Here is a 15,126-nt window from a genome sequence, read left to right on the forward strand (position 1 = left end):
TTACAAGATGCAAAGGAAAGAGGCGGAATGCAACTGCCCAATCTGAGACTTTATCATGATGCAATCTGCCTAGTTTGGTTGAAAGAATGGATGACATTAAAGAACAAGAAACTATTAGCCCTAGAGGGATATAAAAAAATATTTGGATGGCACGCATATTTATGGCATGACAAAGTAAAGGTCAACTCGATGTTCCTGCATCACTTTGTTCGGAGAAGTTTATACATAATCTGGAAGAAGTACAGAATTTATCTACAAGAAGGAACCCCTTTGTGGGTGGTTCCATATGAGGTGATAGACCCGAGAGCTGTTGATAATGAACAACAATGTTTAACGTATAAAGAAATAACTAAAACTGAAGCATCCAAACTTAGAATAAAGACACAAGAGGAACTATCACCTAACTACGATTGGTTCCAGTATAGACAGATCAGAGACTTATATAATTCGGACTCTGTAAAGGGAGGTATACGAATAGAGAATTCGGAACTAGAGCAGACCCTTCTTAAAGAAGATAAGAAAAGAATATCCAAGGTATACCAAGTACTGTTGAAGTGGTATACCGAGGATGAGATAGTTAAAACACAAATGGTGAAATGGGCTATAAACTTTAATAAAGAAATAACAATGGAGGCATGGGAATACTTGTGGAAAACTACAATGAAGACAACGACATGTATTAATATCAAAGAGAACATTTATAAAATGATCTATCGTTGGTACATGACACCAAAGAAGATTGCGCTAGGGAATTTGAATACTTCTAATAAATGCTGGAAATGTAAGAAGCATGAGGGCTCCCTCTATCATATGTGGTGGTCGTGTGAGGTAGCCAGGCAGTACTGGGGTGAAATAATAAGAGAAATGAGTGAAATTTTACAATTTCAAATTAATAAGAACCCAGAACTCCTGCTACTGAACTTGGGAATGGAGGGAATTCCAGCCCAACACAGGACGTTGATATTTTATATGACAGCAGCAGCTAGACTTTTGTATGCGCAAAAATGGAAAGTACAAGAAGTGCCAACTATTGAAGATTGGACTTACAAATTGCTGTATATGGCTGAAATGGACAAGATGACAAGAAAATTGAGAGATCTGGACTCAGGGCAGTTCAACACAGACTGGGAGAAGCTGAAACAATACCTGGAGAAGAAATGGGAGGTGGGAGGAAAACTGTGGCAGTTTGAGAACTACTGAAGTATTGAAGTAGAGGGGGGAGACTTTACCGGGGGGAGAAGAGATAAATGTGAATTAATAAGCAGTCAGATTAATAGATTGACATATATATAGATATATATAGGTTAACAAACAGAACATAGAGAAAATAATTAATTATAAGGACTAAATATAAGGAGCGATTAACTAACAATATTTTCTTTTTTTTCTGACAAGTTTTGTACCAAACTGAATGTCTGAAGATATAGATGGGTCAAATTGATTGACTACGTGAGGAGAGATATATAGAACTATTATAAAAAGATAGAATGAGTAATATATATAGAGAATAAGTCAAATTGTTTGATATAAACGAATGTATGATCTATATGGTTTATGATATATAGAAATACCTGAAATTGAAAAATTGGGATAAATTGTTTATCTAAGATGGAAACAAAGGCTTACAGTTTGGACATATAATGTTAAAAATAGTTAAGGATGTACTGCTTAGAATAATGGAGAATATATATTTGTTTTAGATAGAGGAAGCTAATAAAAGTAAGGGAAAGGGGACAAAGGGTTGGAAAGCTGTTGGAAGTCAACAAAAAGGGGGGGGAAAGGGAGGGGGTTAGAGATGAAAAAATTGGGGAAAATTGAATGTAAATGTGGAAATAATGGATTCTAACCCAATAAAAAATTTTCAAAAAAAAAAAATAGATATAAGCAGGAATTATGATGAATTGCAATGACTGCAATCCACACTAGCACTGAATATCAACAATGGAAATCGAAAGTACAACTTCCTATTTACTTAGGCAGATGTTATCACCTTTGCCAACAAGGTAGAACACTCTGCAGTTGGAGGTAAATGATCCAAGAATCATACATACAAAGTAAAATATAATGAAAATCAGTAAACATGCAATTGCATATGTTAAACACAACAGTCATACAATAAGCTCAAGCTAGTAAGCTAAAGAGCTGGAAACATAAAGGTACAGGCACGCCACTCCTGAGAAATGAAAAGAGTCCAAACAGTGAAAAGTCCAAGTAGTAAATGACGAGTGACTGGAATCCACTCAGATAATTCCGCAAAGTAATAGGTCAGGTAAGTTCATCTATCGAAATAGCTTTAGAAATCCATGGTGTGTAAAAAGTCTCTCTCCTTCTTCTGCATACACATGCAATGTGAGGAAAAATATGGGAGTATATACTCCCCCGCCCAACAACCTGGGCCGGCTGTTGCCAGTTGTTGCCAGCTTATGAAACTAATTTTCATTATATTTTACTTTGTATGTATGATTCTTGGATCATTTACCTCCAACTGCAGAGTGTTCTGACTTGTCCTTGAACTTATAGTGGAGGAGCCTCTCTGGTCTTATAACCCTTAAGATCTTACATGAGGCATGATCAGCAATACATACAAAGGCACAGTTACTATTGTGAAGAGTAAGAAAACTATGAAGAAGATATAAGCAAAGATTGGAACATTAATTTTGACACATTCCATGAAACCCAGTAGGATAGTTGCTATAATACATCAAAGAATTGCGCCTTGATACTTAAAGATTCATGTTGTGTACCTTTGTGCCTAAATGTATAAATAGGTAAATGCAGATGTGAGAATGAAACCATACAACCTATCCTGAAGAGAGGGTGGGATGCCTGCACATGTGATTCTTCAGAGAAACAGTCCTAGTGATGAGAATGTACTACGGAGAGGAAAGCTTAGCATCTCTGGCACAAGAGAGGGAAGTTACATGGGAAACTTTAAAAGAGGCGAAAACACACACACACACACACGAGATTCAAATGGATAGAACTACTTAAAGTTGGTTAAAATAACAGGTGAAATGATCATAAAAGGCAGTTTTAAAAGTTAAAGAGAAATCAGAAATTAAGAGAAAAAGAATTTTATTGAGAATGAAAAGTAGTGGCTTATAGCACAAAGGATGTGGACGGAGATGTGAAAGAAAGGGAGAGTGAGAATGCAAAGAAACCAGACAGAGTTTTTCAAGAAGGAAAAAATCTGAGAGATAAAGTCAGGGGGGAAAGAAAGAAGAAAACTTCTATGGAAAATAATCCAAACTGAGATAAAAACTTCTGGGGAAGAGAACTTCCAACTCCTTTGAGAAAAGCACCTCCGACTATGGTTCCTTTGGGGGAATGCCTTTATACCTTTATAGACGATGCTTCATGTAAGTGTGGTTAATAGGGACACCTTTTATGTGGCTCAATGCCAATTGGATCAGGGTGTTTAATTTGGACCGTAATTGGTCTGAGCTCCAATGTAATAAGAAGAGGGAAAATGGAGGAATTTGGGGAAACTTTGATTTACGAGCACCCCCAGTAAGATAGTGTCAAGAAGTCTGATACCTGCAGTAAAGGTGTTTGAAGTATTTTTCTCTGATACCTTTATACCAATGGGGTGACAAAAGGATGGGGAAAGCCTTTCATGTTGTGCAAGACATCTTGTTCCCCTGAGAGTCTTAGAGAAATGTATTTGCATTTTATATATACGTCTGGGTTCCTTTGAGATGCTAGCAATTAGCACGGACACTTCTATTTTGAAGTATAAAAACTCATACCTTGAGAATACCAGTACTTCCTCTTGAAGCACTTTAAAAAGTAAATGAGGGTGAGTGATCACACAGAATGCATTTTGAACTTTTATAGTAAACGGAGTTCCTTGTTCGTGATAGACAACCCAACCCCCATTTTAAAATTTTTTTACAGAACCATCTAACTATTTGAATCATCCAGAATTATTCTTTGTGCCATGATTGGAGGGATATCCAAACAACAGGGTGTGTGTGGCGGGAGGAAGATTCAGTGTGTTGAGGCAATGTTGAAAAGGCTTGGACTGAGGCTTCACTTTTATGGAGTCTTGCACGGTGGCATCTCCATAACAAGTAGAGGGTTTGTGGCTGGAACATCTTCCCCATTTCTTTATGCAATGGTATCTGTGGCTGATTGTCTTTGTGAATCTCTGTAGCCCTGTACTGTGTGTGTGTGTGGGGGGGGGGGTTCCTGCAAATATACCCTAGCTCGCTTAATTCTTATGCATATTCTGATAGACTACCTTATCTTCTGGAGGTTCCACCTCTAGAAACATTCAGTATAAACATTGTTCATGCATGCAGTTCAATGATAGCAAAACAAGCAGAGGCTATGATTTCACATAGGGTCGCCATAGATCAGAGACAACTTGACAGCACATAACACACACACATGATTTCACATCTTCTTCCACTCATTGCTTGGAAAATAGAAGCGTGGCAATGAAGTGCCAGAGAGCACAGGTTTCCAAAAGCTCTTCACTGGAAAGAATTGTATATGGATTCAGAGTGTTGATTAGTAATTTCCTGCTGTGCATCCCTGATATCCCTTTGTTACAGCATATGTGAGCTAAGTAAATGGCCATATTTCATATTATATTATATATTTCCAATAAAGCATGTTAAGGGATTCCTTAAGGGGGCAAAAAGACAAATCCAATGAAAAACCCTGTTTAGCACAGAAAGAGAACTTCATGGTACTGAAAGGCACTTTGCTTTTTTAGAACCTTTCGGATAGACATGGGCATGAACCAAAAAAATTTAATGACTCTGCGGTTCGTGGTTTGGTGCTGACGATGATCCCGAGGTCGCGAACCACAACGAACATTTCCCGTTGCTGAACCGGTTCGAGGTTTGTGGTTCGTGGGCGTCAGAATGGCCCCCGTTGGAATTAGAGAGCCCATATTCCTGGGGAGTGTTTAACAAGCTCTCCTCCAGCCATTACCCAAGTTTGGTCAAGATTGCAATAGGGATCCAAGCTCCAATTAAACTCTCTGTCTCTCTCCCCAAAGGCTAGCAAGTAGCAAGCAACAGCTCTGTCACATTCCACTGCTCGCTGAAAGTGAGACCCAGCCTGGGAGCCCACGGCTATTTATAAGCACAGGTCCCATTGAGCAACGCAGGAGGTCTGTGTTTTGCCATCAGAGCTGCCTATCAGGGTTTGCAGGGATGAGATTGGAGTGTCTATGGCTACAGAACATCCCCTTCCCCCTCCCTCCCCTGGGTGTCTTCTCCCAACTTGTAAATGCTTTGCAGCTCTGTGGTTGGAAGGAAGACCTGCCGATCAAGGTAAGCTGGGCTTCCATTCGGGTTTCCAGGGCGACAGAAAGAGTGCAGACAGAGTTCAGGCATTCCCCTGGCTCCGTTGCCAGGGGAATTGATTGCTGGTGCCTGACTGTCTGGATTCCCGAACCACAGCCGAACGCACTGAATCAGGCTTCTTCCGAACACTGGTTCGTTGGACGAGGACAATCACTAACCACTGGATCACGATCGCGCGTTCACCAATTTCGTATTTTAAGTTCGTAATGCGGTTCGTTTTTTAAGTTCATAATGTGGTTCGTGCCCATCTCTACTTTCAGAGAACCAAAAGAAAGTCTTATAGCAGGGCTAAATGTGGCTCTTTAAAAAAAGAAAATGAATTCTTTATGTCAGTTGGAATGCTAGTATGGAAAGCGAATGGCAAGCGAAGATTTTTATGGCACTAAAGAGCTTTTTAGAGAAGCTTTCCAGGAAGAGACAGGAGAGAGGTGAACTGTTAGTAATCCAAGTGCAAATCAAGCACAGAGTTACAGCAGTGTGCTGGGGATGTTCCTGTACATTTTTATTGCTTAATATGATACATTGTGCGTGCCACTTCCAAATAAAGGACTTGCAACCCCCAGGATTGGGGCTGGGGAAACTCTCTGGATTGTTAATCCCCATGTCAATTATCAGTAATGTTAAACTGTATATTTTGATTTTCTGTTCTAATATTCTTGGTTGATCCCTTGCTCTGAATTTTACTGTTACTTTGGCTCTTTAAATGTAAAATGTTGTTGACACCCTCCCCCTAGCAATAATTTCATTTTTAAAAAGCCTCCCAACCAGCAGCACTGGTCTCTTTAAAAAAAAAACAAGAACTCTTGGTCTCCACCCATCTTGCTTAACAAGTAGTTGGAACGCCCAGAGGCACTGAGCATTCAACAAATATAAAAACTATGTGCTGTATAATGACACAAATTAGTTCAGCAGTACCCGAGAAAGCCAGTTCATATATACAAGTTTAGGTTGTACTGCTCTGGATATATTTCTATGGTGCATTGCTGTTGCGAGAGGCAGAGAAATGGATTTCCGGACAGTTACCCACACAACAAGTAAGTCTACAGACCTCACGAAATAATGGTTTCAGTAAAAATCTTGCTCTTCGGGGCTTTTAAAAATAGCAACTAGAACATGGGTGTTTTCATAGCTAACAGAAGAATGAGCTGATCTGGGACATGGCTACCCCAGTGGGTACAGTTTTGTAACGGTACTCCTTGTGGAGGCAAAAGAAGACGCCTCCTTCAAAGTGTTTGTGATGACAGTCAGGAAGTCCTAAGATAGTATCCTTCCTTCTCTATTTAAAGAAAGCTGAAAGGATGCCGGTAAAAGGAAGCACAGTTTGGTTTCTTGCTTACTGATAAGATCTCTTTCTGCATGAAGCTTTTTTCAGAACCCACCAGCTGCTCAACATGATTAATTTGTGGTTTTTAAAAAGAGCCCGAAAAGAAGTATGGTCTCAAAACTATTCCTACCCTGACATTTCAGGTGGAAAAGTGTAAAACTATAATAAAAAGGATTCTTAAATTATGGTAGTTTTAGTAACTTGTTCACAAACTAAATTTCACTGCACATTTGACTTCATCTCTAACTTTACCTCAGAAAAATCTCATTTTTTTCAGGAAATTCTGCCCTCCTCACCCCAACTTGGTTAAACCCACCTATGCATGCTAAACAAAGCATGAACATTTATGGAAGTTTTGATTTACTCCCCCAGAAAACATAATTTTCTGGTTTAGAGTCATGAGTATAGTGAAATATGCACTAAGATGATATATTCAAGGAAATAATGCTGGTAAACTTCTTTAAGAAATTATAAATCCATGTAAAAGAAGAGGAAACTCGTGACCTTTTTATATTCCGACAAATGTATTTTGGAAGTGTATTCAGATGTGGGAAGAAATCTAAAACAGTAATGTGAATTTCTTTGATGTTTTTTGGAGCACAGTTTACGGTGACGATATTAGCCTTTGGTGATACTCTTCTGACATTTGCCCAGGATGGCTTGCTAGGGCACATGGAATGACTTTTTGGTGTTGTCTCCCATAGCTGTGGAATGCCCCAGGGCTGGAATGCCTTGGGCTGGTCATTCTCTCTCAGGGCCAAACTACAAGTGACGAATGACACTTGAACGACAAGTGTATTCCTCCCTGTTCACTTGCCCTCCACTTGATCTCCACTTGATCCACTTGCTGTTCAAGTGTCATTCGTCACTTGTAGCTTGGCCCTCAGCTGAGGTTCATCTGAACCCAAACGTCCTAAACTTCAGCAAGACCTAATTTCAAACAACCCTTTGGTAGTCAGGGATAAATACACAAACTATTGGGTTCATGGGAATTGTAGATTTACAGAGATAAGTCCCTGTTGGGAACTATGCTCTGTCACACACACATGTGGACATGTCTTCAGAAAGGGAGCAGGCAAAACAAATGAGGGTGTGTATATCTAGAATTGTAGGTTCTTTACATCAATGCTGTGGTCCTTGCAAATAGTTTACTTGAAAATTGCACTTCCCTTGCTCACCGTGTCTTTCTCTCACATGAAACACCCCATACTTTCAGACTCTTGATTTATTTGCAGGTTAAAACAAGCCACATTTCAAGTGCATGTAATTGTTAAAGTGCACTTGAAGTACAACTCATTTTACATTGCAAACAGATCAACAGTCTCAGAGTGCGGTAGCTGAGGTCTCTTTACACTTGCGCTGAACAGGAGTTTAGATTGGGGAAACCCACAGCTCAACTTGCTTTTAACATGTGACCTGAAGCTTGCCTTTAAAACAGTGTGTGTGTGGTGGTGGGGGGGAGAAATTGGCTCCCATGAATGCATGGAGGCAGGAAGAGCATCTTCATTCCCTCCTTTCCCTCCCCACATGCTTGGGGAAAGGGCTATTTGTCTTACAGCTGGTTCCACATCTGAACAGGATCTGCCTGCATCATTTAATCATGCCTGGGCCCTTGAGACAAAGGGCCAAGCTACACATGACGAATGACACTTGAACAGCAAGTGGATTGAGTGGAGGGCAAGTGAACAGGGAGAAATACACTTGCCATTCAAGTGTCATTCGTCACTTGTAGCTTGGCCCTCAGCTGAGGTTCATCTGAACCCAAACGTCCTAAACTTCAGCAAGACCTAATTTCAAACAACCCTTTGGTAGTCAGGGATAAATACACAAACTATTGGGTTCATGGGAATTGTAGATTTACAGAGATAAGTCCCTGTTGGGAACTATGCTCTGTCACACACACATGTGGACATGTCTTCAGAAAGGGAGCAGGCAAAACAAATGAGGGTGTGTATATCTAGAATTGTAGGTTCTTTACATCAATGCTGTGGTCCTTGCAAATAGTTTACTTGAAAATTGCACTTCCCTTGCTCACCGTGTCTTTCTCTCACATGAAACACCCCATACTTTCAGACTCTTGATTTATTTGCAGGTTAAAACAAGCCACATTTCAAGTGCATGTAATTGTTAAAGTGCACTTGAAGTACAACTCATTTTACATTGCAAACAGATCAACAGTCTCAGAGTGCGGTAGCTGAGGTCTCTTTACACTTGCGCTGAACAGGAGTTTAGATTGGGGAAACCCACAGCTCAACTTGCTTTTAACATGTGACCTGAAGCTTGCCTTTAAAACAGTGTGTGTGTGGTGGTGGGGGGGAGAAATTGGCTCCCATGAATGCATGGAGGCAGGAAGAGCATCTTCATTCCCTCCTTTCCCTCCCCACATGCTTGGGGAAAGGGCTATTTGTCTTACAGCTGGTTCCACATCTGAACAGGATCTGCCTGCATCATTTAATCATGCCTGGGCCCTTGAGACAAAGGGCCAAGCTACACATGACGAATGACACTTGAACAGCAAGTGGATTGAGTGGAGGGCAAGTGAACAGGGAGAAATACACTTGCCATTCAAGTGTCATTTGTCATGTGTAGCTTGGCCCATAGGCACAGTGACCAATGAAAGTGATTTTTCAAGTATGTTATTTCCACTCAGTATTACATTGACATAAAATTGCCAGGTTCCCTTATCCTCATGGCAGGAGGGGGAACCCAGCATGTGGTGTGATGACAACACTTCTGGGACTGACATCATTGTGCAAGCCCCAGGATTGTGCCCAGGCTTTGCGCTAGGCTGATTTGGGGCCCCAAACAGCAGCACTCCTGGGGTCTACGCGATGAGATTACTCCTGGGAATGATATCATTGTGCCGCACCGGGAGTGCACCCCGGAAGGCCCATTATCACACCTTTACCTCCACCAGCCAAGTGAGTGGCGGCGAGGGGAGGAGGTTGAGAGTGGAAGAGTCTCCACCCCCACTGGGGGTTTAGCAACCCTACATTGGCAGCTGGCTGGTAACTATTGTTGGAACCTGATGATAACTTGCTGAATGACTGAGGCTGATGGAAATGGTAATTTTCTTAGCCTTCACATTCTCTTTGGGAGGCCATAAAAACTATTCTCCCCATTAATCCCTGGAGGAAGTTATGCTAGGAAAAACCAAGAAGTACAAATTTACAGAGATAGGCCTCAGTTATGCTCTGTCACACACATACACTCACCCATGCATGCACGCACGCACACACAGGCAAAACGTGCGTGAGTGTGAGATGCCATTTTCAAAGGTTTGACTGAGATGGTTACAAAAAAGTGTAGCTTTTAGGATGGGAGCGTTCACCAGCTATATTCATTTACCTTATTTTCGTCACTGATTTTTAAATACAGAATGCTTTGAAGTGGTTCTGAGGTATCATCTGTTCCTCCCTTAAAAATATAGGGCAAGGACTGAAATAAACAAACGGAAGTATGCCCATTGATGGCTTTTCCAAAGACCCAAAGCAAGGGTTAATTAGGGTAGAGGAATTCATCCTGAGGGGGGGGGGGCAGCAGCATTTTCAGTGTGTTGTTGTGAGTGGTTTTGGCTCACCTGTTTCTGTTGCTGAATGATGATTCACTTTCTAAAGCAACTTATACAGTATCCATACATATGTGTAATGCTAATATAATAATAGACCAATGACATTGGGCAAAGAGCATATATTTTACAGGGAGAAATTGCCATGCGAAAGCTGTTTTGATTCTGACAAGAGAGAAGCAAAACTGAAATCCAACATGAACAAACAAGCTTGCCAGCCTGCTTAATGTAAAATGGGGTATATTATAATGTCATATTGTACCGGTATAACGCATTATGCTAGGCATAGGTACGTCACCAGTGGAACTGATGGAATGGGCCCTTCTGAACTTTCTACAGGAGGTCATACACCCTTCCGACTGTTGAAAAGACCAAGTTCCATGAAGCTCCCAACTCACTGCATTGTATCCCACCTAAAATTTCCACCTCTGGGGTGGGTGTGTGGGTGTGATTTTTGCCAATTTCCCCCTCCTGCTGCAGACTCCCACCCCCAGCTGTTCCAAGAGGCTCCTGATCCCCTAGGTGCATTTGGAATTGCTGCTAGGGAGAGTAGTGGTTCAGCAGATGGAAATCCTGCCACCTGCAGAAATTGTAGGTGGCATCCGAGCCACTGTATTCTCCATTGGTCGAGTCCCCCTAACATTACCTTATTATTGGGAAAAGACGTGTAGGGCATACACCCTGGTGAAAAGGACTTGGCCGCTTCCATTCCATTCCTTCTAGTAGTGAATACAATCCCCCTCACTACTGAGGAAGCACTGACTTAATGTTGCCAACTCCAGCTTGGGAAATTCCTGGAGGTTTGGAGGTAGTGCAGGGGGAGGGTTGAGTTTGTGGAGAGGAGGGATCTCCATGGGGACATGATGTCATGGAGTCCACCCTCTGAAATGGCTATCTCCTCCAGAAGATCTGCTCTCTGTAGTCTGGAGATCAGTTGACATTCTGGGAAAATTCAAGACCCCACCTGGAGCCTTAGCAAAGTTGCTGAGTTGTGTGCCTTTAGACCATGCCTCTGTGGGCCTTCAAATATTACTGGTTCTGTTCACAAAGGAACTGTCCAGGAGTAGAGATGGGCACGAAATGGGAAAAATGAAATGAGAGTTTCGTGTTTCATCACATTCCACGAAACATGAACTTCCACGAAATTGTCTTATTTCACGATATGATTCGTTAGTTTTGTGATTCATCAGAACCCAGGGCACTTCAACAGCCCCCTTCATACCCAAAGATGCCAAATTCACAGGGAGACTTCAGCAGGCTCTCTTCCACTCACCCTCCCAGTTTGGCCAAGATTGCAATACGTTGACCAGAACCCTCTAAGCTGGGCCCCAGAGCCAGGCAGTGGCCCTGAGACTGGGCTTGGGGGAGGGCCCCAAAACCACCACACAGACACCTGCCCAGGTGGGAGAGGTACACAAAATAAAACCAAAGGAAACAAAAAGAGTGTGAGCCCTCAAAAGAGAAGAGAAAGACTTAAGAAAAAACAAAAACACGCAAAGAAAAAAAAAAGAGAGGCCTCAGTCAAGCAAGGTCCCAGAGCCAGGCAATGGCCTGAGACTGGGGTGGGGTGGAGGGAGAAAGGCACCCTCACCCAAAGACCTTCCCAGCAAGGACAAGTGAGGAAAATAAGAAATATGCTTTTCAGTCTCTTTTGAAGCAGCAGCAAATCCAGCCAAAAGCTCCCAACTGCACTCTCTCTCACTTCAAATCCCAGCAACAGATCCTCCCCCTCTCTCTGTCTACTGGAACTAAGAGCATGAGGCAGAGAGAGGTGCCTTATATAACAAATGCTCACATAGAGCAGAACAGGAGATCTGTGGTTAGCAGACAGATCTGCCTAACAGGGTTTGGAGGGATGAGATTGGGGTTCTCATGGCTACAGAAGGCCCATCTCATCCCCCCTGCTCCTTTCTCTATAGGGCAGAATGGAAACTCTCCGGCTGGCAAGGAGAGCTGCCTATCAAGGTTATGTAGGCTAAGATTGGGGATTCCAATGGCAACAAAAGGTCTGCAGACATTCCAGGCCTATGTTGCCTAGGGAATCAATGGATTGGTGTCAGCCTGTCTGGCATCATGAATCATTCACAAAATTAACAAATTGGGCCAAAAAGCCGTGAATTTCATGAAAACCATGGTCCCACAAAACACGTTTCGCAAAACATGAATTGGCCCGATTCGTTACGAAATGTGATTCATATTTCGATTCGTGCCCATGTCTATCCAAGAATCATATAGAACTAGCAGTAAGACAAAAAAACTCACTCCTGTGGCCCTTTTCTGCTTGCAAAGGGTGGAAGGGAAGGAATGATGAAACCTCTCCTGCACACTTGGAAGCCAATTCCACCCCCCCCCCCACCACACACACAAAAAATATTTTTAAGGTGAGTGCTAGGTTACATGTTAAATGTCAGATGGGTTGAGTTTTCCCCAACTCAACTCATGTTTATTGCATCTAAAAGCAACAACAACATTTGATTTATATACCACCCTTCAGGACAACTTAGAGTCCACTCAGAGTGGTTTACAAAGTATGTTATTATTATCCTCACAACAATCACCCTGTAAGGTAGGTGGGACTGAGAGAGCTCTGGAGAGCTGTAAGTGACCCAAGGTCACCCAGCTGGCTTCAAGCAAAGGAACGGAGAATCAAACCTGGCTCTCCGGATTAAAGTCCCACCACTCTTAACCACTACACCAAACTGGCACTCTAATCAAACCCTGAATGCATAGAGGTTGGGTGTATGGACAGCACACAACATCATCCCCCTTTCTCTTCCACATATTCAGTATCCTCAGATCTCATACTGCACAAAGAAAGTAGATGCATTTCTTTAAACGGGGAACAGTTATTGAAATGTAGCAACCCCTTTGTTCTATTGTTTTAAAACTTTTCCTGCTGAACTATGTAGCATCCAAACTTGGTAGAAATGTGAAAAAGAACTAGCGCAGGTGCTGAAATGATGCAATTGCAAACAGTTAATCAACTAACCAGTGGATTTGGCACTTCTCGCTCCCAACCCAGTTAGCAAATTTTTGGCAAGTGTTTATGAGGACATTGCTGGGAAACGTAAGAACTTTGTAATTGCCTCATTTATATTTTGCATATAGGGAACAAAGACATTTTGCAATTCTTGTGCTTCTAAATGAAGCATAAATGTACAAATATAGATTTGAGGCAAAATGAGAATAGACTTGTATTTTTCAATACAGTATATTTTCATGACAAATCCAAATTATAGTATATGGCATAAAATACAAACCTCACTTGGTTAAATCTGGAGTTGACAATATAATATAAGCTTCAATTTGTAGCAGGTGCAATTCTGCACATTCAGATAATTGTATGGAAATTTCTTTCTAGGCACCTGCTTTGGAGGCAATATCAAGTAATTAAATATGTAAATGTTATTTCTTCTCCCCGGAGAGCATTTCAGCAAAAATCAAAAGTAGGATTATAAATATCAAAATTTTCCTCCCCCTCAACCATCATATGAATAATAGTTCTGGTGAATTAATGAAGAAGGTAATATAATGTAAATAGTGACAAATGTCTGACAGTAGAACAAAAAGAGCTCATGGAATTAAAAATGTTTTTTTCAAAGTGACAGTATAGTAATTACTTGAGGACTAGTCACACGCACACCACCAACTGGTCACCCTGTGCAAACTGCTTTGATAAGCAGCCTCATAAAAAGCTAATAATGTCCATTAAAAATAGAACCACTGAGGTGTAAAAAAAAAGTTATTTTGAATTATAATGAAGGGAACTATATAGATATTGGTTTTCTACCCAATTCCTCCTCTGAGGAATATCACGATTTCAAAGCCTTCTTGCTGGCAAATGACAAATCAGTTCTCCCTTACTCTCAATTAGTCTCTTATGTTTGTATTTAAAACATTGTTAACCCCAGTAACCATTTAGTATGTGGCTATGCAGCACTTTTAAAAAAAAGCATAGTAATAGAAGGAGGTGTAGAAAAGCCCCCCGTCATGAACCAAAGTTATTGCAACAGATGCAATCTCCACAATCTGACAGGAGAGCTCAAGACAGTCTTTATTTAGCCACGGTACATTGGTGGTTAAGTGAATGGGAAGAAGAAAAAAATTATGTTACTCTCATTATAGAAAAGACTAAAGTGTATTTCTATCAGTTACAGGAAGGCTTAGGCAATGGAACTCTTAAATAAGCCAGGGACTTTGAAACAAATCCTACCCTGCCTTTCTCCTCAGTGGGGTGCCAAAGAGGCTTTAATCTCCCTCTAACCTTCTGTTTTAGTCCCACAACAACCCTGTGAGGTAGGTAACGCTGAGCAAGTATGACGGGACCAAGTTCGACCAGCAAAAGCTTCAACAGAAGAGGTTAGATCTGAACCTAGCACACAGAATGCTGGGATTGAACCTTGATGCTTTTTTTAAACACAGAGGGACTTTTGACATAGGGAAACATTAAAAACGTGGCCCTCCCCCCGAAGTCTGAACAGCATTGAATCACTTCTGCTGCATATGTAGATCAAGCTTAGCGTGGCAATCTAGAGTACACCTAATCTTTTCTTAAGGCCACACATTGCTAGGGCTGACTTGTTGTGATGTGCAAACCAACTCTTTCCTGCCTTTCCTAATCTCATTAAGGGACCCTAGATAAACTTACAAGGAACCCCAATTTTCTCCAACATATAATCTGAAAAGCACTGTAAATGAGACAGAGAAGGAGAATGAGGATGAACACAGATAGGCAAGTAGGACCGACTAGGGGCCAAGCTAGAAGTGACGAATTACACTTGAATGGCAAGTGAACACACTCACATGTATTCCTCCCTGCACACTTGCGCTCCACTTGCACGCCACTCGAGCTTGGCCCTAAGACTCGAGAAAGGGATAGTAGGGGATGCTTAGTCCTTGAAGAATGTAGGGAA

The 15,126-nt window shown here is 41.5% G+C and overlaps 1 protein-coding gene across 1 annotated transcript in view; it reads left to right on the forward strand.

The window, feature by feature from the left end:
• The first annotated feature begins 6,234 nt into the window (after nt 1-6,234).
• The window catches only part of LOC129333191 (glutamate decarboxylase 1-like), a 47,069-nt gene continuing 38,177 nt past the window's right edge, over nt 6,235-15,126 (forward strand). Inside the window, exon 1 of the mRNA XM_054984681.1 lies at nt 6,235-6,355. Within this exon, the coding sequence (XP_054840656.1) occupies nt 6,325-6,355 (31 nt within the window). The 5' untranslated portion in view covers nt 6,235-6,324. The remainder of the gene's footprint in view (nt 6,356-15,126) is intronic.

The sequence above is a fragment of the Eublepharis macularius genome, chromosome 7 (genome assembly GCF_028583425.1).
Source record: "Eublepharis macularius isolate TG4126 chromosome 7, MPM_Emac_v1.0, whole genome shotgun sequence".
Lineage (NCBI taxonomy): Eukaryota > Metazoa > Chordata > Lepidosauria > Squamata > Eublepharidae > Eublepharis > Eublepharis macularius.